Here is a 23614-nt window from a genome sequence, read left to right on the forward strand (position 1 = left end):
CAGTGGAGCACGTGGTCAGCTTTGCAGGGCCCAGGCCTAGAACCATAGCCATCTTCACCCTCTTTGCATGTTCCTGTGGCCAGAATCCATCCACATGGCTGTGACCACCTGCAAGGTAGGCTGGGAGGGGCCCTCTGCATGCATGTCCAGGAGGAAAAAGAAACAGAGATGGGGGAACTTATAATGGTGTCTGCCACACATGGAATTACCCCAAGGGAGATGGGACAGGGAGCATTCAAGGCAGAGGAGACTCCAGGAGTGTGTTCATCTGGGCCCAGATGGGGAAACAGAAACCACTGTTGATATTTACAGCCACATGGGAGTTTATGCAGCAAACAGTAACACGGGGGTCAGAAGGGCTGGAATTCTGAAAGGGGGAATGTGGTACTACTCAGAGACCAGGACTTTTAGGTGCACTGAATACAAAGAAGTTGAACTTGGAGATGTGCTAGCCGGGTAGACTCTAAGCTCAACATGAAGAACCTTTCAGTAATTAAAGCCATCTGGAACCCTTGCAGGCAGTCCTTGAAGGAAGTGTGGTTCTCTTGTCTGACATGGCTTTGTCTGAGGCTACCCCCTTCTTAATGGGCAGTGTAAAGGAAGGATTTTGGCTCTTTTTGTTTATTTGTTTTGGGTTTTTTTGTTTTTTGAGATGGAGTTTCACTCTTATTGCCCAGGGTGGAATGCAATGGCACGATCTCAGCTCACCGCAACCTCCACTTCCTGGGTTCAAGCGATTCTCCTGCCTCAGCCTCCCAAGTAGCTGGGATTATAGGTGCCCACCACCACTCCTGGCTTTTTTTTTTGTATTTTTAGTAGAAACAAGGTTTCTCCATGTTGATCATTCTGGTCTCGAGCTCCTGACCCCAAGTGATCCTCCTACCTTGGCCTCCCAAAATGCTGGGATTATAGATGTGTGCCACCATGCCCGGTTGGATTTTGGCTCTTGATGGGCACCAGAAGAGATGGTGTCTGATCTTCTGTAATTCTATCAGAACACACCCCTGGGCATGTTCAACTTTAGCAGTTGGGCACTCTATGAGTCTTTCCTCGTGCTGCGATAAAGAGATACCTGAGACAGGGTAACGTATAAAGAAAAGAGGTTTCATTGGCTCCTGGTTCCACAGGTTGTACAGGAAGCTCTTTGCTGGCATCTGCTCAGCTTCTGGGGAGGCCCCAGGAAACTTAAAATCATGGTGGAAGGAGAAAGGGGAGCCAGCGCTTCACATGGCCAGAGCAGGATGAAGGTGGTGGTGGGGTGCCATACACTTTTAAACACGCAGATCTCTTGAGAACTTATTCACTATCATCAGAAAAACAGCATGATGAGGATGTTGCTAAACCATTCATGAAGGATCCATTCACCTCTCACCGGGCCCCATCTCCAACACTGGGGATTACAATTTGACATGAGATTTGGGTGGGGACACAAATCCAAATCATACCAGACACTTTCATTTCTAAAGAGCAGCTATTTGAGCCACCAGACCACCCTCCAAGATGGTACCTGAGAGAATTCCTTGTGTCCCCAGCTACACGAGGTGCTGTGTCTGCCTCTGCTGCCTGGGTGGGGCCGTCAGTAGGGTTTACACAACACCTCCTGTTTTGCCCTGTAACTCTAGGGACAGTGGCGTTTGAAGGTACTTCTGAAATTTATGTAAGAATCCAGTGCTTAAACTGAGCCTAAAGGACTAAGACAGTCTCAGCAAAGCAGACCAATCAATGTGAACATGCCCAAGTTATGTGCACAACCGAATTGCTGTGTGCACAATAAATGGGCAGAGTCATCTACTTGTATCATAAATGAGAGGCCATTGCCATCCACAAATGTGAGTTTTTATGGGTCCTCTGTTTATGTGTACGTTTTTTTCCTGGCACATCTATTGCTGAACCATTTGAAAATTCAACTTTATAGGCAAGTTGATTTTTTAAAATGTTACACAAGGATGATATCATGAGGGTGAGGTTATGTAAGCTGAATTAGCTTGCTTATTAATCATATTCACAACAATATTTTAGTTGCGGTTGTGCAATCTGGTCTTCTGTGCCTTTGGATGGGAATAGAACGTTTATGATCTTTACTAATGAAGTCATTAAGAATGCCTTTTCATTCAGTTCCAGTGTCACGATGGAAAGTCTGTTGTTGGTAATCCCTGGAGCACAGCACTCCAGGAGGAAGGTCCTTCCTTAGAAATGCACCGCCTTCACTTTTCTTAGCTCAACATCCGTGAATGGATAACGCAGCTCATGCAAGTTGTGAGGACGCTGGGAGTTTGCATAGTTTCTTCTCAAGAAACTTGCCATCTGGTAGGCACATAAGATATGGATGGAGGAACTGGATGGAGGCAGGATGTGGGAGAACCCTTGAGTGGCACAGGGCAGTAGCAAATGCCAACATGCACTCCCCATGTATCCCCACATGCACTAACCCATCCAGTCCCCGCCATGCCTTGAAGAGCTCAAAGGAAGGCAGGGTAGTGGTTCTTTTGACTTAGGAGAAGAGAGACATTTCCAAAGCAGGTGCACTGCTTTCTGGGGCTGCTTGTCAGGTGGGTGGGCTGTGGACCATTCTGTTAGGAACCCTCCTGTCAGAATGGGGAACCCCTGAGAGCTTTATTCAGAGGGCGTCTTGACCCGAGTTGCATTATTACATTGCCCTGGTGGCACAAGGCTAGTTAGAGTCCTGATGTAATTCAAGGAGAGAGGCATGGCTCTGGGATCACCCTGAAGCTCAAGGAATGGCAGCCCTTCTGCTTCTTGGTATGTCCATGTGAAATTCAACTTCCTCCCTGCAGCCATCTCAGCATCGCCAGCAGCAGGGAAGCCTTTGCTGGAGGCTCCTGCCTCTGACGGTGCTGCTGAGACCACAGCTCTTCTACAGCCACAGGGGAAGCCTCAGGAACTACAGAGCCCACAGGCCTTTTTCTGTGGGTGTGTTGTCTTGTTGTATTTTAAAAACAAAATTCACTGAATAAAGATGGAAGGGTACTTTTCTGGGTTTCAAAATTAAAGTCATCATCATAACACACACCTGAAAAGATCTTGTCACCCCCTCTGTGCTCTGCTGGAGAAAAGAAAAAAAAAACAGACACCCAAAAAGATCTGCAGGGGATAAAGAGCTGGTCTCAGCAGGAGCTGGGCAGGGCACTGGCCTGATACCTCACTTCTAGGACTCAGTGTGATGGCTCCTGGCTGAGGAACTGATCCCCGGAGCAGGCAAAGGCCTTGCCAGGTGAAGAGCTGGTGAGCTGGTATTTACCTGCAGCCCTCTATCTGCACCCTACCTGCAAAGCAGTGAAGGAAATCGTCCAAGGGGGCTTTTCTTACCTTGACAGGTAGAGTCTGTGTGGAGAATGTACAAATACTGTGTTCAGGTAGCAGGTAGATGACAGACACATGGCAGAGGAGCGGGGATCTGCAGGGCACAGAAGGCAAGGGAGCATGGAGAGAACGCTCATGAGCACCTGACAGGATAGGCCCACGTGGCCTTTAGGAAGGGTGGTGGTCTTTCAACTCCTGAGAGCTTCAGCAAGTTTAAGCACAAGTGCACAAAGCAGCATTCACCCAAACATCTCCCTGCTTTCTCTCCTACCCGCCACCCCATCCCCTTGAGGACAAGAACATGGTATATAAGGATGTTTTCTTTATTGTTAACTCAGCTTAAACAGTTGCACGGGGCTTAGTGTGTCAGAGGCAAGTGTGGGTCTCATAGCTCCTCCAGGATCTCATCAGTTAACAAGCAGAGCGAAAGGGAGCTCTACCTCTCAAAGGAAAACCAGTTGTACTTCTGCTCTGTCAGACAAATGCCCAAGCAACGTCCTAATGGGAGAATTATGCTGGCAAAATTGTTTAAATATAGTCTCATTCCTTGTAACTCTCAGTTCATCTGGGGAAAATCACATCTGCGAATGCCATTTTTATCGATTAGATGAGTACCAAGATCTTTCTGTAAAAATAAATGCTTTCTTTCTTTAAAGAAAATTGGCAATTTGCCTTAAAATTTTTATTGAAGTAATTCTATTCTATTTGAATAATGTTGGGAGATAAAAACCCTCCATTATGCCTTTTTTAATGAGTTCTAATTCAGAAAAATCTCAATAATAGAAAATGACATAAAAGGTACATAGCATAATTCTTATCTTGTTTTCCTCACTGGTCCCTCTCATTGGCTGTGTGTAATTGGCATCTCTTCAAAGAGAAAATGGGGAATTTTACCATCTTTGAATCAAATGACATTCACTTATTTGAGTTTTAAGACTGAATATGCTTTTTGAAGAATTTTCGTCTAAACCTTAGCATAGTTCCTTTCACAGGTAAGTATTCAATTAAAAAAAACTGCTGAATGGGCGAGGTGAGGCAACTCACGCCTGTAATCCCAGCACTTTGGGAGGCCGAGGTGCATGGATCACCCCAGGTCAGGAGTTTGAGGCCAGCCTGGCCAACATGGTGAAACCCCGTCTCTACTAAAAATGCAATAATTAGCCAGGTGTGGTGACACGCACCTGTAATCCCAGGTACTTGGGAGGCTGAGGCAGGAGAATCACTTGAGCTGGGGAGATGGAGGTTGTAGTGAGCCAAGATCACACCACTGCACTCCAGCCTGGGCTACAGAGCAAGACTCTGTCTCAAACAAACAAACAAACAAAAGACTGCTGAATGTAGGGAGGGGTTCACTTTAATTTTCTGTAGTTACAGCTTTTTCTAATAGAATGACAGGTGAGTGGCTACGGTTGCTCTCTCTCCAGGCAGGCCATGTGTGACGTTGACCGTCCTGAACGTTCATGTGCCTGTGAGTCACCTGGGGTCCTTGTCAACATGCAGATTCAGATCAGATCTGGAGTGAGGCCCGAACTCGCGCATTCCAGCTCTGCCAGGCAGAGCTCCACAGGGCATGCTTTGAGTGGTGAGGGATGGAATATGAGCTCCTCACAGATGGTGCAGACATTTCTAGACCCTCAGCACCAGCACACCTTAGTAGCTACTGAGAAGTGCTTTCTGTTTTTGTTTTTTAAAGGTACGACACAGAGGGAAGAGGACACATTACCTACCAGGAATTTTTACAGAAATTGGGTATTAACTATTCACCTGCTGTCCATCGGCCCTGCATGCAGGATTATTTCAACTTCATGGGTCATTTTACGAAGCCACAGCAGCTACAGGAAGAGATGAAGGAGCTGCAGCAGAGCACAGAGAAGGCCGTGCCAGCCAGGTGAGTGAGGAGGGATCTGGGGGCCGTCATCTAGAAGTCCCCTTTTACATCTGGCCTCACAGCAAGTTATTTTAAAATGGTACCTTCCCGTGCTGACAAAGTTACAGGGAAATGATTATGCTTGTTCAGTGCTGTCGATTCTAGAAATTGGTGCTAGAAAAGCTACAGCCCTATTCCATCTTACCCAGGCACAGTCTTTTTTTTTTCTTCTTTGAGACAGAGTCTCACTCTGTCACTCAGGCTGGAGTGCAGTGGCATGATCTCAGCTCACTTCAACCTCCATCTCCTGGGTTCAAGCAATTCTCCTGCCTCAACCTCCGGAGTAGCTGGGATTACAGGTGTCCACCACCACGCCCCACTAATTTTTGTATTTTTAGTAGAGATGGGGTTTCACCCATGTTGGCCAGGCTGGTCTTGAACTCCTGACCTCGTGATCCACCCACCTTGACCTCCCAAAGTGCTGGAATTACAGGCGTGAACTACAGCTCCTGGCCACCCAGTCACAATATTCTATAATTCATCATATTCTATGGGTCACCCTTGAAAATTATCCATTTTACTTATGGATGGCATATTGCCTGGCCACTCTCTGCCCAACTGGAATACAGATTCCATAGGGATGTCTGTTACTTTACCTGGTGTCTGACACCAAACAGGCACTTAGTAATATCTGTTGAATGAATAAAGGAATGAACTAGACATATCCTTTAACTCACACTTCCACTTTTGGGACTTTATCCCAAGGAAACAATTCAGAAGAAGCCGACAGCTTAGCAACTGGAAGGTGTGACCAGCAGTGTCTTTTTTTTTTTTGAGATGGCGTTTCGCCCTGCTGCCCAGGCAGGAGTGCAATGATGCTATCTCAGCTCACTGCAACTTCTGCCTCCCAGGTTCAAGCAATTCTCCTGCCTCAGCCTCCTGAGTAGCTGGGATTACAGGCACACACTACCATGACCAGCTAATATTTGTCTTTTTAGTAGAGATGGGGTTTCACCATGTTGGCCAGGCTGGTGTCGAACTCCTGACCTCAAGTGATCCGCCCACCTCGGCCTCCCAAAGTGCAGTGTGTCTTTCACAGTAGCCTGAAAGAGCATGAAGTTGCACATGCCTGCTGTGGCCACTGTGGAAGAACATGGAAATATTTGTATAAAGGGCTAACAGGCAGTGACATTTTCGGCGGTATGTGTACCGTGAGTGGAATGATATCAAATATAGGAGCAGGTTCACAGGACCAGAAGATGCTGTGCAGAAGGTACCCCACTGGACTTGGGTGGTGGGAGCGTACCTGACTCCTTTCCATTATTAAAACTGATATTTAATAGTTGTACATATTTTGGAGGGTATGTGTGATATTTTGATACTAATATACAATGTGTAATGATCAAATGAGGGTAACTGGGATATACATCATCTCAAACATTTATCTCTGTGTTGGGAATTCTACAGATCTTCTCTTCTAGCTATATATTTTTTAAATTTTGGGGTACATAGTAGGAGCATATATATATGGTTACATGAGATATTTTGATGTAGATATGCAATGTATAATAATCACTTCAGGGTAAATGGGATATCCATCACCCCATTTATCCCTTGTGTTACAAACAGTCTAATTATATTCTTTTAGATATTTTTAAATATACAATTAAATCTAACTACTTTGAAATATACAATAAGATTATTTAAAAATACACAAATCTAACTACTTTGAAATATACATTAATCTTATTGTATATTTCAAATATATTTCAAATATACAATAAGATTAATGTATATTTGAAATATACAATTGTTATATAATTAAATATAACAATATACAATTTTTTTTTGAGACAGTGTCTCACTTTCATCACCCAGGCTGGAGTGCAGTGGCTCCATCATGGCTCACTGCAGCCTCAACTTTCCAGGTTCAGATGATCCTCCCACCTCAGCCTCCTGAGTAGCAGGATTACTGGTACACACCACCACACCTAGCTAATTTTTGTATTTTTAGTAGGGATGGGGTTTTGCCATGTTGCCCAGGCTGGTCCCCAACTCCTGAGCTCAAATGATCCACCTACTTCAGCATCCTAAAGTGCTGGGATTGCAGGCGTGAGCAATCCCACCACACCCAGCTGAAATCACCTTTTTAAACCCCCTCATATGAGTGAGAACATGTGATATTCGTCTTTCTGTGCCTGGCTTACTTCACTTAATATAATTATGTCTAGTTCCCTCCATGTTGCTGTGAATGACAGGATTTTATTCTTTTTTATCACTGAATAATGTTCCATTGTGTATATGTGCCACATTTTCTTTATTCTTCCATTCGTGAACACTTGGGTTGACTTCATATCTTGGCTATTGTGAGCGGCACTGCAATAAACATGGAAATGTAGACATCTCTTTGATGTACCAATTTCCTTTCCTTTGGATATATACCCAGCAGTATTATAGAATTTCTGGATCATATGGTAGTTGTGTTTTTAGTTTTCTGGGAAATCTCCATGCTATATTCCATAGTACTGTACATTACCACCAACAGTGTATTACTTCCACTTTCTCTGCATCTTTGCCAGCATTTATGTTTTGTCTTTTTGGTGATAGCTATTCTAACTGGGATAAGATGATATCTCATTGTGGTTTTAACTTGCGTTTCCCTGATGATCATTGACATTGAGCATGTTTCATATACCTCTTGGCCACTTTATATGTCCTCTTTTGAGAAATGTCTATTCAGATCTTTTGGCCATTTTCGAATCAGATTATTTATTTTTATGGTGTTGAGTTGTTGGAGTTCCTTATATATTCTGGTTATTAATCCCTTGTCAGCTGGAGAGTTTGTCCATACATTCTTCCACTCGGTAGGTGGTCTCTTCACTTCATTCCCATTGTGGCGCAGTAGCTTTTCAGCTTGATGAAATCCCATTTGTTTGTTTTTCCTTTTGTTGCCTGTGCTTTCGAAGTCTCATCCAAAATATATTTGCCCTCACCAATGTCCTGTAGGATTTCCCTAGTGTTTTCTTCTAGTATTTTCATAGTTTCTGGTCCTATATTTAAGTTTTTAATTCATTTTGAGTTGATTTTTGTCTATGTTGAAAGATGGGGATCTAGTGTCATCCGTCTGCATGTGGATATTCACTCTTTCCAGCACCATTTATTAAAGAAACTTTTCTTTCCCCAATGTGTGTTCTCAGTGCCTTTGACAAAAATGAGTTTGCTGTAAGTGCATAGATTTACTTCTGGGTTTTCTATTCTGTTCCATTGGTCTATGTGTCTGCTTTTACGCCAGTACAATGCTATTTGAGTAAGTATAACTTTGTAGTATAACTTGAAATCAGGTAGTGTGGTGCCTCTAGCTTTGTTCTTTTTTGCTTAGGATTGCTTTAGTTATGTGGGGGTCTTTGTGGTCTCATATGAATTATATTCTTTATTTCTGTGAAGAATTGCATTTGGTATTTTGGTAGGGATTGCTTGAATTTGTAGGTCATGTTGGATAGTATAGACTTTTTAACAATATTAATTCTTGCAATCCAGGAGCATGGGATATCATTTCATTTGTGTGTGTGTGATCTTCAGGTTTTTTCATCAGTGTTTTGTAGTTTTCTTTGTATAGATCTTTCACTTCTTTGGTTTACCTGATTTCTAGGTGTTTTATATTCTTTGTAGCTGTGAAACGTGGATTGCTTTATTTATTTCTTTTTTAGATTGATCACCATTAACATATAGAAATGCTACTGATTTTTGTGTGTTGATTTTGTATCCTGCAGCTTTACTGAATTTATCAATTCTAGGAATTTTTTGGTGAAGTCTTAAGGTTTTTTAAAATGTAAGATTATGTCATCTGCAAATAAGGCTAATTTGACTTATTTCTTTCCAACTTGGATGCCCTTTATTTCTTTATCTTACCTAATTGCTCAGGTTAGGACTTCCAGTACTATGTTGAATAGAAGTAATGAAAATGGGCATCCTGTCTTATTCCAGATATTAGTGTAAAGACTTTCAACTTCTCCCTAGTCAGTATTATATTAGGCATGGGTTGTCATATATGGCCTATATTGTGTTGAGGTATTTTGCTTCTATATTCATTGTGGGGAGAGTTTTTATCATGAAAGGATGTTGAATTTTATCAAATGCTTTTTCAGCAGCTGTTGAAATTATCATGTAATTTTCTCCTTTATTCTGTTGATGTGATGTATCACATTTATTAATTTGCATATGTTGACCCAACCTTGCATCCCTGGGATGAATTCCACTTGATCATGATGAATGATCCTTTTAATGTGTTATTGAATTTTGTTTGCTAGTATTTTGTCGAGGATTTTTACATGTATGTTCATGAGGGATATTGGCCTGTTGTTTCCGTTTTTGGCAGTGTTCTTGTCTGGTTTGGGTATCAGGATATTACTGGCCGTATAGAATGAGTTTGCAAGTATTCTCTACTCAAAAGTTTAGGTAGAGTTGGTATTAGTTCTTCTCTAAATGTTTGGTAGATTTTAGCAGTAAAATCATCAGATCCTAGGCTTTTCTTTGATGGGAGACTTTTTATGACTTCTTTGGTGTTGTTACTCATTGTTGGTCTGCTCAGATTTTCAATTTTTTCATGGTTCAATCTTGGTAGGTTGTATGTGTCCAGGAATTTATCCACTTCTGGGTTTTCCCATTTGTCAGCATAGCTTTTCTTAGTAGTCTCTAATGATACTTTCTATTTCTGTCATCATCTCCAAAGTTGTAATACTTCTTTTTTTATCTCTGATTTAATTCATTTGGACTTTTTTTTCATAGTCTAGCTAAAAGTTTTCCAATTTTATTTATCTTTTCAAAAAACCAACTTTTAATTTTGTTGATCTTTTGTATCTTTTTAGTCTGAATTTCATTTATTTATGCTCTGATTTTATTTATTCCTTTCTACTAATTTTGGTTTGGATTTTTCTTGCTCTCCTAGTTTCTTGAGGTCCATTGTTAGATTGTTTATGTGAAGTCTTTCAATTTTTTTTAAACGTAGGCATTTATTGCTATACACGTCCCTCTTAGCACTGCTTTTGCTACAGCCCACAGATTTTTGGTATGTTGTTATTTCCATTTTCATTTGTTTCAATATGTTTTTAATTTTCTTCTTAATTTCTTCATTGACCATTTGTTGTTTATGAGCATGTTGTTTAATTTCTAGTATTTGTACCATTTCCAAAGTTTCTCTTGTTATTTATTTCTAGTTTTATTCCATTTCAGAAAAAAATACTTGATATGATGTTGACTTTTCCAAATTTGTTGAGACATGTTTTGTGACCTAACATGATGTATCCTGGAGAATGATCCATATGCTGATGAAAAGAATACATATTCTGCAGCAGCTGGATGAAAGTTCCTATAAATGTCTGTTAGGTCCGTTTGACCTAGAGTACAGTTTACTCGATGTTTCTTTGTTGACTTTCTGCCTGGATGAGCTGCCTATTGCTGAAAGGGAAGTGTTGATGTCCACTACTATTATTGTATTGCAATCTAGCTCTCTTTTAGATATATTAATATTTGCTTTATCTATTTGGATGCTCTGGTGTTGGGTGAACATATATTTGCTATTGTTATATCCTCTTGCTGAGTTGATCCCTTTATATTAAAATGACCTTCATGTCTTTTTAGTTTTTGACTTAAAGTCTATTTTATCTGATATAAGCATAGCTACTCCTGCTCTTCTTTGGTTTCCATTTGCATTGAATATCTTTTGCCATTTCTTTACTTTTGGTCTGTATGTGTCTTTATAGGTGAAATGAGTTTCTTGTAGGCAGCATATAGTTGGGTCTTGTTTTTTAATCTATCCAGCAACTCTTTGTCTACTTTCAAATTTTAAAACTAGTTACTCGTGTCATATTTTTAAAATTTGTAACAGAGAAAAAAATTGGGCTGCAACAATGTGACTACAGCAGTGAAACAGATTTTCTTGGCACAATCGCAATCTTTGGTCTCCTATCCACACTCCCTATACATGTGGCTCTTACCTTCTGCTCTACAGCTCTGCCTTAGCTCCATCTTGCTCTTACCTGTTTTTGAGTCTGTCTCCTGTCTGTCATTTCAAAAGGCAAAATTGACTCTCTGCCCACCACCTCCCATAGCACCTGAATGAATGAATGAATCTCCAAAGGAACTGAGAATGCCAAGGACACAGGGAAGAAATGTAATAGCTAAACAGGGTTTAAGAGAAGAGCAGTGAATTATGTCTAAGTTACTGTGTTAGGAAGACTGAAAGCAGGGAATCGAGTTTGTGAAATTCAAAGTAAAATATGCACAAGATTGGTATAGATCAAATATGCTGTAAAGCTAATGAAAAAGTGGGATTTATCTTTACTAGACAGGGGTGGCCTCATTACCCACTCATGTCTTCTCTTCTCGTCTTTCCTGCCACTTGTGAGTAATGAGGCTCTAGGAGAGAAACCATGCATCCTGGACACACCTTGTACACTCTTTCTCTGCCTCTGTTCCACACGGAGCATGGGCGTGCAGCTAAAAAACTGCAAGCTGCAAGACAGCGCATTTCAGATCATCAAGCTCAGTTAACTAATTCACTCTCACCCACTCCTCTTGGCCACACTCATACTCTCTTAGTAAAGAAGACAAATGTATGACCAATTTGTTTCCTTGAAAATGTCAGCTTGTAAAAATTTCCAAGTAACCTTGTCCAGCAGGATGGCCTGTTTTTAAATTTCGCTGTGTCAGTGGGTCTTTCCAATGAAGATTCAGTGTTTCCAGGACTGTTTTTTAACCTCCTCATCTACACAGACACTCTGATCAGATTGACAGATGTAAGTCATATCCCATTAAAGTGACCACAATTTTGTATTTGCCTCTTAAGTCTAAGGGAATTCATTTTGTTTGGAGTGCCCTAAATCCATTTTAAAGATTAAGAAAAATCTTTTTCCTTTTTGCATTTATTTTCCATGCCTTGCTCTTTTTGTTTGAGTCTGAGTTGAAGATTCAGAATCAGAATAGCAAGAGTAAATGAGCCACATAACACGGGCTCATTCTAAAATGCAAATTGAGAGGTATGCGATTTTTCAGCAGCACCCGAGTGGGGAGACCGTGTGTGTGTGAGGGGCTCTGTGGCCGTCTCATTGGCCATAACAGTGCCCCCTTCTGGCCTCTGTCTTGTTGCCCAGACCAGGAACTGGACACAGACCCAGTGCCACTTTGTCACTGAGTGTCAGCTGACACTGTTTCTGTTTGGCACTGTGCTGTGATCTGTGCTCTAAACCCTCATTTACTCTGTGCACATATTTACTCTGCAAGGGAAATAATTACTGCCTAGAAACCAGTCCAAGAAACGCTGAATGCTTCAATTTTCTAAAAATATGTATCTCAAAAAAAAAGTTTGGATTTTTTTTCTACTTTCATTTGCTCTCATTTTGAAGGATTAAGTGGAATATAATAGTTGTGATGACGAGTAATCATTCTGCAACATGGGACTGAATTCAATGCACACCTGTAGGGGAATCCAAAATGCTGCCACTGTTGTGCATAGAGCAGTTCCTGCGGTTCATTTGTCTTAGGTACTCAGATGTCATGGGAGCCAATTCCAGACTGGAGGCCAGCAAGGCAAGGGCGTAGATCACCCAGGTGTCTTCAAAATAAATGCCTCTCTCTTCCACCGCCCTGAATATTCCCACTGAATCTCATCTCTCCCAGAGTCCTGGCGTTTCTGTTCCTATGGGTTATTTTTTCTAGGCATCCTCTCCCATGAAGACATATCTGAGGTGATAGACAATTACCACCAAAGATTTAGTTTCTAGACTGTCTAGCACATTCTTTCCCCTGGGGAATAAACCCAAAGCCAAGATCAAGCCTGAGCCCATCAGACAAGCATATTACTCAGTTTGTAAGGAAGAGTTTTTCAGGGACCTGGGTGAGTTGAAATTATCGAATTTACAGCTAGTCCACCATAGATCAAGTGCAAGACTGTTTCTTCTTAAAGATTTCTGCACTTTTTTCAGTTCCTTAACAATAATTATTTCACGTCAGGAGAGAATTTTCCCAAACTGAAAATTCAGCATCACTGAATCACAGAGATTTGCACACATCCTGTAAGAAAATCAGCCCGGAAGCTGGGAGTGACAGAAAGATGCTGTGCTGTCTCCCTCACTGTGTGTGAAAGGCCCAGGCTTGTCCTGATTCCGCCTGAGCCTCCCTTGCTGTCCTGTTCCTGGTCTAGAAAGTCAGGCTGATGACACCTCCTTGCAGGGCTGAGAGGTCACATGTGAGTGTGTACTTGAGATGGCAGCATGGCCTTTGATTTGTCCATTGTTGTACCTTACATGGTGGCTGTTTTTTAACAATGAAAATGCCTGGTTAAAAAATAAAAAACAGGGGTCTCTGACACTCCCTTGCCCCAGCACCGACAAGGCCCTGTCCCTGTCCACACTCTTCACTCACTGCCCTCCTCCACTCCTCTTTAGGGCCTTGGCACTGGCTGTTCTCCAGTCCCCGGCTGACTCTTTTTCATCCCGGTCTTTGCTCAAGAAAAAGAGCCTACAGCCAAAGTGACTGTAAACCTTCAAACCTACAAACCTACTGTCTTTTTTTTTTTTTGTTTTTTGCCTACAAACATACTGTCCCACCGCGCAGTGTACGTCTACCTTCTCTTACCATCCGTCTCCCCACTACTGGAATGGAAATCCTTCTAGGGATGCCTCTTTCTTTCACTAAATGTGTCCCACCACCTACAGCAGCATCTGGCACATCACAGGTCCTCAACTAATGTTTATGGAGAAGGAATGTGTATTTCACATGTCAACATGTAATGTCACTAGCTTTTTAAATTCTTGGTTCCATTGGTAAAGTACCAATTCTAGTAAAAAGACAAAGTTGTCATTTCTCTAAAGTGGTTTTGCTAATGACGGTAATAACAAAATGATAATGATACAGACTTACAATTTTTCTGGGATATCCTTTAATGTCAGTGTTATACTGAGGCTGTAAAACATCTTCAGAATTAGTTATTAGATGAGCCATCAGCTCATTGCATTAGAATAATCATGAAATGTTTGCTTTCTAGGAGTTATTTGTTTTCCTGATTTTAGGGCATGTCTCCAATGTACTCTCTTTCAGGGATAAGCTTATGGACCATTACCAAGACATCAGCAAAGCACTCACCAAAATCGATAAATCCAAAACCAACTACATATCCATATGCAAGATGCAGAAAGTGCTGGAAGAATGTGGCTGTTCTCTTACAGAAGAGGAGCTGACCCATCTGCTAAACAGGTCTTTTTTGACTAAGTTAAATATGTTTCTTGCAGCCCTGAAAAACATGCTGGAGAGTTCCCTTTGTTTCTTCTGTGTGTCTACCCAAACAGTCTTCTGAGATGAAAATATCCTCTATGTCTTCATGTTGGCTGGGCTACATAAGAATGGGTTTGCGTTCACCCAGAGCAATAAGAGAAAGCCCTCTAACAAATGCATAATTTTCCTGATGTGACTTAGTACCAGTGCCACCATTTCTTAATACTAGTGGGGACTTTTGTTTGTTTGTTTTGTTTTTTTGAGATGGAGTCTCACTTTGTCACCCAGGCTAGAGTGCAGTGGTGCAATCTTGGCTCACTGCAACCTCCCCCTCCTGTGTTCAAGTGATTCTCCTGCCTCAAGATCCCAAGTAGCTGGGATTGCAGGCACCCACCACCCTGCCCAGGCAATTTTTGTATTTTTAGTAGAGATGCGGTTTCACCTTGTTGGCCAGGCTGTTCTCAAACTCCTGACCTCAAATGATCTGTCCACTTTGGTCTCCCAAAGTGCTGGGATTATAGGCGTGAGCCACTGTGCCTGTCCAACATTAGTTTTCATTTTATCCAAGTTATTCAGGCACTTTGAATCACATAGTTCTACCAGGCTCGTTACTAAAACCAGCAGTCCATTTGCCCTGCTTCGGCCCTTATTTACCTACCCAGAGTCAACAACTTCCAACACTTCTGACTGATGCCTTTTGATAGTGAATGTCCCTACTTCTAAGTGACAGGCATATATAACTACTTCTTGATTTTTCACTTTTAGGCAGTTTCTATTGACTTACTACCAGGAAAATGTGGGTTTAATGCTTTTCCACCCATCCCATGCCACCAACCATCTCACCCCCCTCAGCCTCCATTACCCCACACAAAAATTTACCTCCACATACCACATGCCTGTTGTACTGCTGCATCACTCCACATTCTGGATCTACATTGCTGTGACTAGCTCATCACTTTTCTTTTCTACATAGCATTTTTCCCTGAAGTCAAATTATCCTATTTCTTCTGTTCATTTAGTTTCCTATGTACTTATTCTCTTACCAGTTCAATCCTCAACTTAATCTCTTTCCAATGCATTGAGACATATCAGCTAATGTGTCAGCTTCATCTTCTTGAAGATTGCCCTTTTCGTGTTCAATTCTTAGAAAGTTTCTTGACTTATTTTATTAATGAATTCCTCCCCTGTTCTGTTCTTCTGAAACTCCTATTGTTATTGAATACTGAACTGCCTGAACTGTTCTCTTATATATTTTAAATCTTTATTTCTCCTTTCTCTTTTTCTTTTTGTTCCACCTTCCAGGAGAGTTCAATTTTAGCTCCCAGTCCTTCTTTGAGATTTTTGTTTCTGCTACCATACTTACATTTCTGATTACTAGAGCTCAGTTTTGTTCTGTATGTGTTCCTTTTTTATAACATCCCATTCTTGTTTCGTGGATGCACTATATCATTTCTCTGAAGATATTAACAATAGGCTTTTTAAAAAAGTTTTCTTTACCAGATAAATCTCTCCTCTGTGTTGCTTTTAAAAACTACTATTCATGTTGGATATTTTCTTCAAAAATATGTCTATACTAAGAGTGGGGGACAGGGTACTGAGTTGCAGATTAGAAGTTCTACACAGGTAGGTGGAGTTTGTTGACTTTGGTCTGAACTGTAGGGTAATCTGGCTTGAAGTTTTCTTGAGGAGCCCCCAATGTCAATATCTTTAAAACTTTTTGTTTGGCCTTGTCAGATTTACCAGAGAATAGAGTTGCCAGATAAAATACAGGATGATCAGTTAAATTAGGACTTCAGATAGATAATAATTTTAAAACATAAGTATGTCTCATGCAATACTTATACTAAAGTATAAGTATTGGGATATACTTATACTAAAAATGTTGTTGTTTATCTGAAATTCTAATTCAATTATGTACCCCAGTAGATTTAGTGTGTTGATTTGTTTATTTGTTTGCTAACTGGGCAACCCAATGAGAGGAGACTCTTTGGTCTCCTGTTGTCAATACTTTGGGAGCTCACTGGACACAGAAAGCTGGATGTTTTACCAGTCACTGTGGTAAGCTGAATCATGTTTCCCAAAGATATCCAGGTACTGATTCCTGGAATCTGTGAACAATACCTTTACCCATGTGACTAAGCTAGGTACCTGAGGAAAGGAAGATGAGCCTGGATTATTTGGATAAGCCCTCAGTGCCATCACAGGTGTCCTTAGGGAGGCAGAGGGAGATTTGACACAGACAGATGAAGGCCATGTGACCAGGAAAGCAAAGGTAGAGTGATGTGACCACAAGCCACGGACTGCCAGCTGCTCCCAGAAACTGGAAGAGGCAAAGAACAGATTCTCCCCTAGAATTTCCAGGGAGAGTGCACTCATTTTAGCTTCTGGTGTCCAGAACTATTGGAGAATCAATGTGTGTTGCTTTAAGCCACCAGATATGTACTATTTTGTTACAAAGCCAAAGGAAACTAACAGTCGGTGTATGCACTTTTTATTAATCCTCCCCTTTTCATTAAGAATTCTCCCTAGCTTAGACTAGGACAGATGCCCTCCTGCTCAGAAACACCATCTCCAAGTCTTCCATTTGGGTGGGGAGGGACAGGCACTCAGGCACTTGAAGTCTGGCAAGGGGTCTGGGGTTTACATGCTTCTCACACAGTCTTTTAATCAATCCTATTTTTAACTCCTCCTTTAGCTTCACTTCTAGATAGAGCTATCACCAGTTCCAGGACCTCGGAGGGTATTTGCAGGGTATCTTGGATTTTCCCTCTTGCACATTCCTTCTGTTTGTTTTAGGAAGTGATTTCTTGGATTCCGACACATCTATTCCCATTATCCATAGATTCTCCAGCAGCTGTTTTCTTCTTCCACATAATCCTCGTCCTTAGGAGTTGCCAGCAGTCCCAAACTCCAAGCACCAGAATCACATCAAGGGCTCATTAAAACTCAGATTGTTGGGCCCCTCCCGCAAAGTTTCTGAATCACTGGGCCTGGGAATGTGCATTTATAACAAGGGCTCAGGTGATGCTGACGCTGCTGGACCCTTGCACCCCACCTTGAGAACCACTGTTGTATTCCTTTTTAAAACTCCCTTTGCTGTCATTTTAGAAGGCTTTTGAGTGGTAACAGAGCCAGATGTGTGTGTTCAAGCCACTTTATTTAACTGGAAGTCTTATTCTAATGCACTTCTACCCTGAAACAACTCGAGCTAATTGCCTCCTCTGACTCCTATTTCTGTCTATATAACTTAGTTGTGCTGACAGAATGTATGATTCTTCTGTCCCTCACTTTGTAAGGGGACAATATTAGCAACACTTTTCTCTTTAAAAAATTGTTTATCCCTTGAGTCCAGGAATTCAAGGCCACAGTGAACTCTGATCACACCACTGTACTCCAGCCTGGGCAACAAAAGTGAGGCCACATCACACACACACACACACACACACACACACACACACACATCACTGGTTGCTCAAGAGTTTGCAGTATACATTTATAGCTAGGCTGAGCCCATCTTTAAGTAACACAGTAGAACTTCATGGGAGGTACAGGAAAGTCATAACAGGGTATTTCCAATTTCTCCCTTCTGTTCCTGATAACATGACTGTCATTCATTTATCTGTGTGCTATAATCACCCAATACATGGTTGTTATTATTACTCCTTTGATCAACTAAGAGTGAGAAAATAAAAGACGTTATTTTACCGTTATTTATTCCTTCTCTGACACTCTTTCTTTATTGATGTAGATCTGTGTGATTTTCCTTCTCTCTGAAGAACGCCTTTTTACATTTCCTGAAGGGCAGGGCTGCTGGTAATGAAGTCTCTCAGTTTTGTCTGTCTGAGAAAGTCTTTATTTCTCCTTTATTTCTGACAGAGAATACTGGATTTAGCATTCTAGGCTTGAACTGTTGAAATATTTCAACACTTCAAATATTTCAGTCCACTCTCCTCTTGCTTGCATGATTTCTGGCAAGAAGTCTGATATATTATAATTCATTATCTTTGTTCCTCTATAGATAAGGTTTTTTTCCTAAGATTTTCTGGCTTCTTTCAAGATTTTCTCTTTGTCTTTAGTTTTCTCCAGTTTGAATATAAGATGTTTAGGTATAGATTTGGGGGCATTTATCCTGCTTTGTGTTCTCCGAGCTTCCTGGATCTGTGATTTGCTGTCTGTCATTAATTTTGGAAAAGTTTCTACCATTATTAATTAAAATGGGTTTTTGTTTTTGTTTGTTCTTTTGTCTTGTTTCTTTGTTTGTTTATTTGCTTATTTCTCTTTCTCTTTCTGGTATTCCAATGATGCAGGTGTTATATTTTGAAATTTTCCCACAGTCTTTGGATATCTTGTCCTATCCACCCCGCCCCCATTCTTTTTTTGTTTGCATTTCAGTTTGAGAGGTTTCTACTGACATACTTACACCAATTGCTGAAAATCATACCACATTTGTCTGAGATCCTTTGGGCTGCTATTTTAAAAATATACAAACTGGGTGACTTATAAACAACAGAAATTCATTTCTCACAGTTCTGGAGGCCAGGAAGTCCAGTATCAAGGTACCAGCAGATTTAGTGTCTGGTGAAAATGCCCTGGATCATAGATGTCTGTCTTTTCACTGTAACTTCATGTGGTGGAAGGGACAAGAGTCTCCCTGGGGCCTCTTTTGTAAAGGCACCAATCTCATTCATGAGGACTCTTTTTTCATGACCTAATCGCCTCCTAAAGGCCTCGCCTGCTAGAAGGTCATTACCTTAGGAGTTAACATTTTAACATATGAATTTTGGGGGTACACAGTCAGACCATAGCAACATTTTAAGTTTGTTTCATATGTATACTATGATTTTATTGGATAGGTTGTTTCCTGGAGTTTAATTTATTCTTCATCTTCCTTACAATATTTGCCTTTGTTTTACCTTGTCAAAGACAAATTCATACTTAAGTAAAAGAGACTTTATCTGAAAAGACTATTGCAACAGGGAGAGGAAGATTATTATTAGAGAGAGAATGCCCCAACCATGAAATCTATAAGCATCTCAAAGAGCAAGCAGAAGAGGGCTTTTCTTTAATAGGGAAGAGTAAACAAGGATAGAAAGAACCAAGCATGGGGAGTAAGATGAACGGATGGTGTGATCAGACATCTAGGCAAGAAACATTTTGTCTGTGGTAAGAGTCCTTGAGGAGCTATCAGGGAGGAGCTATTCCACATTCTGATGATGTTTAGGCTGAGATGGGTCCAACTTCAAGGTTCTGGAGAAAGGAGAGTAGCTTGACTAAACTGTGGTCAGTTAGCAGGTGTTTTGTCCAGATTAGTCAGTGGGTGCAAACAGTTCAGCTAATAATTTATGAGAATGAGAATGGGAATTTGGAGTGTCTGTGTACTAGTTATTAGAGGTAAACCTTGGGATATCTATGAATCTTTTCTAAGTCATATGGGGAAAAGGTAGTTCTTTGCAGTAGACTTATCCAGGGATATTAGGTTGGGGTGATTTCTTTAACCATCACTTTTTTCTATAACAGGACTCAAATAAAGTTCAAAATTTTTCACCTTCAGGGTTCCCTAGCTTTCTATTCCACTTTCTGTTCTCTTGAGTTTATTTTCCCCCGGCATCTCTATTGGAGAACCTGGTCCCCCATTTTCCTGCTCTAGGTCCGTGATCCCAAGAGCATCCTGCACTGCCTCCACTATTGTCTCGGCTGAATCCCGTCTCCTATATCCCACATCTCTTTATTTCTTAATTTACATTCTTCTTTTGCTGGAATACTTCCTGAAGTAAACTCATAAGAATGGGTGGACAGGAAGTACATTTTCTGAGTTCTTACTGAACTGAAACTTTTAAAATTCTTATTCACACGCATGGCTGCCTTGTCTGAGCATAGTGTCTTAGGAAGAAAATTAATTCTCTTAAAAGTCTGAAGATATTAATCCATTGTGTTTGAGCTATGAGAAGTCCAGTGCCTGTGTGTGTATGTTTGTGTGTGCGCGCACACGTATGTATAGAAAGGAAGGACCATTTCATCCTCAAATGCCTATATATTTTTTCTTCCTTAAACAGGATCTCCTCTCACTGAATCTATTTCCAGCTGTACAAAAATTCATGTGCATTCAATGAATAAATCATGGAAAAATAGCAGCAGATAAATTAACCAAATGATTATAAGAAATTCTTGTTAAAACATAGTTAGGCTTGATACTTTCATAAACAACAACAAAAGGACTGTGGGATGTCTGTAGCGCACCTTTCAATGGGGGTGATCAACTTTTTTATGCACTGAAACCTTAATAAGGATCCATTGCTCGGTTGCTTGTTTCTTCTCAAAGACCTCTTGATGATAAACATCTCTGTTATTTGTAATTATATGTAGATTATTCTTTTCTAGATCCAAAATAGACTTTTCTAAATACGACTGAGATTAGCATATGCATATGATTTTATTACTACATTTTAATACCACATTGGCAATTTATCCTGCTGATGAAATAGTGTTGATTGTCCTTTTCCTCTGTGTCTCCATCATGCAAGCCGACCTGATGCAGGGCCTGTGCAAGGCGGCTCTGCAGCTGTGGGTTGGAAAAGCTCAGCTTTGGCTCGACTTCTTTAGAGCAGATAACTGAGGCACTGGAAACTTCTCTCTCCCGTTTACCAGCATTCAAAGCTCTTCTGGGTTGACACTTGTACCCAATCCTGCTGAGAGAGAGTTTAGGTGTTTAAGTGCCAGCAATCCCCCCACCCCGGGAATTGAACTTGGAATACAATTAAACTTTATTTTGAATTATCTTGCATCTTTATTTTTTTTTTTTCTTTTTCTTTCTTTTTTTTATTGCATTTTAGGTTTTGGGGTACATGTGCAAAACATGCAAGACATTTGCATAGGTACACACATGGCAGTGTGTTTTGCTGCCTTCCTCCCCTTCACCCACATTTGGCATTTCTCCCCAGGCTATCCCTCCCCAGTATTATATGTTCCATGAGACTTTTGGATTTTACCTCACAATTTAGTCTTCCAGAACTTAAGTAATTTCTTCTGTGTCAGAGTCAAGGAGATTCAGGAACCTCTGTTTCCACAGGGGTGTCCTTGCTGAGCCATCTATGCAGGTGGAATTTTTATTGGAGAAAACACTCAGCTAGATAGGTTTTGCAAAATGTCTTTTGAGTGCTTTCAGTTTGACAACTTCATTTCAACCACTCCTGAAAGAGAATGTAATGTATGTCTTACTCCGTTCCTCTTCGTTTCACTGTCTTTGACATACTTCCCTTCTTTCCAATCCCACTGCCATTTCTAAGTCCAGGTCCTCATTAGTTAAGGCCTCCATGACCCCAAGAGCCTCCCATGCAGGCTCCTGCTCTCTCACCACTGCCACCACCCCACAGTCTCACTTCCAGACCGTCTTTGAGCTGCTGTCAGGTTTATCTTTCCATGATACTGCTCTGCAAATGTCACATCCCTGCCAACACACCTTCACGTGCCCCCATCATAAGGCTGGATTCTCAGCCAGACCCCTCCCTTACCATCTTGTGCAAGGCCACGAACCCCGCCATGTCCAGCCTTCAAGCCTCAGGTCCTCAGACCAGGCAGCTGTGGCCCCGCACTTGGCAGTGAACAGCACTCTCACATCTCATCACCCCGTGTCCTCATATTATAGGATGTGTGTGCCTACCTGAGAGCAGAGCTAATTGTCATGTCTACACATACAAGGCAGGGAATGGTGTCTTAAAATTACTCATTTTCCTCACATTGCTCCGTGCTCAGCAACTGTTTGTTGAATGAATAGGCAGTAAGGGGGCTTTTTAAGTGAATATGTTCTTTTCTTCCTTTTGGGACAAGTTGGGGAGTCAGCCGGCGTGATAATTCCATCAATTACCTCGACCTCCTGAGAGCACTGGAGGACAGCAAGTCCACAGGAATTCAGCCCAAGGAAAAAGAAGAGAGCATGCCAATCAATTTTGCAACACTGAATCCACAGGAGGTTGTGAGGAGGATCCAGGAAGTAGTTGAGTCCTCCCATCCAGCTTTGTCCACGGTATGACAGGCTGAAAGTGCTTTATTGTAAAAACTCATCTTGATTCATGAAAATGCCTCTCAGCCCCACCCTGAAACTCCCACCTCTGTCCATTCTTCTTAGGGTGTCTAGTTAGCCAAGAGCAGAGTCTTTATGTGAGCAGCGTGTATCCACTCTTCCACCCCGGCACATGCTCTCCAAGGTGGGAGCGCTCACCATTTAGCAAATGCTGGTTCTGGGGTGAGGTCACGGGGCTCTGGGCAACAAAGGCAGAAAGCAGAGGCCCCTGGGGAGAGTGGGCTCAGCACACTCTGTGAGCTCTCAGCGCAGCCAAGCACCGGGTCTGCAGAGATGGACTCAAGGTGGCCTTGAAGAGGTTGAACTGGGCTGAGCTGTGGCACAGAGACTTCATTGTGAAGTCCCCCAGGAGCAAGGGCAGTCACCTGAGTAAGTTGACATTCTACAGCCTCCATCTGCGTGGTGCTTTAGACGGTGTACAGAATGATGCCTGTGTGTAGGGAGTGACGCCTGCGTGTAATGAATGAGGCCTGCGTGTGGAGAGTGACGTCTGCGTGTAGGGAGTGACGCCTGCGTGTACGGAGTGATGCCTGCGTGTACGGAGTGACGCCTGCGTGTACGGAGGGACGCCTGTATGTAGGGAGTGACGCCTGCGTGTACGGAGTGATGCCTGCATGTATGGAGTGACAGCTGCGTGTACGGAGGGACGCCTGTATGTAGGGAGTGACGCCTGTGTGTACGGAGGGACGCCTGCGTGTAGAGAATGAAGCCTGCGTGTACGGAATGACGCCTACGTGTACGGAATGACGCCTGCGTGTAACGAATGAGGCCTGCGTGTGGAGAGTGACGTCTGCGTGTAGGGAGTGACGCCTGCGTGTACGGAGTGATGCCTGCATGTACGGAGTGACAGCTGCGTGTACGGAGGGACGCCTATATGTAGGGAGTGACGCCTGCGTGTACGTAGTGATGCCTGCATGTACGGAGTGACAGCTGCGTGTACGGAGGGACGCCTGTATGTAGGGAGCGATGCCTGCATGTACGGAGTGACAGCTGCGTGTACGGAGGGACGCCTGTATGTAGGGAGTGACGCCTGCGTGTACGGAGTGATGCCTGCATGTACGGAGTGACAGCTGCGTGTACGG

General features: G+C 42.0%; 1 protein-coding gene across 27 annotated transcripts in view; it reads left to right on the forward strand.

Annotated features, from left to right (window-relative positions):
- EFCAB6 (EF-hand calcium binding domain 6) overlaps positions 1 to 23614 on the forward strand; it is a 304726-nt gene that overhangs the window by 227940 nt on the left and 53172 nt on the right. For all 27 annotated transcript variants that reach the window (XM_017964036.4, XM_035265359.3, XM_035265349.3 and 24 more), the window contains 3 exons: positions 5015 to 5209; positions 14282 to 14437; positions 22280 to 22475. In XM_017964036.4, coding sequence (XP_017819525.4) covers positions 5015 to 5209; positions 14282 to 14437; positions 22280 to 22475 — 547 coding nt within the window. The remainder of the gene's footprint in view (positions 1 to 5014; positions 5210 to 14281; positions 14438 to 22279; positions 22476 to 23614) is intronic.

Source organism: Callithrix jacchus, chromosome 1 (assembly GCF_049354715.1).
Source record: "Callithrix jacchus isolate 240 chromosome 1, calJac240_pri, whole genome shotgun sequence".
Classification (NCBI taxonomy): domain Eukaryota; kingdom Metazoa; phylum Chordata; class Mammalia; order Primates; family Cebidae; genus Callithrix; species Callithrix jacchus.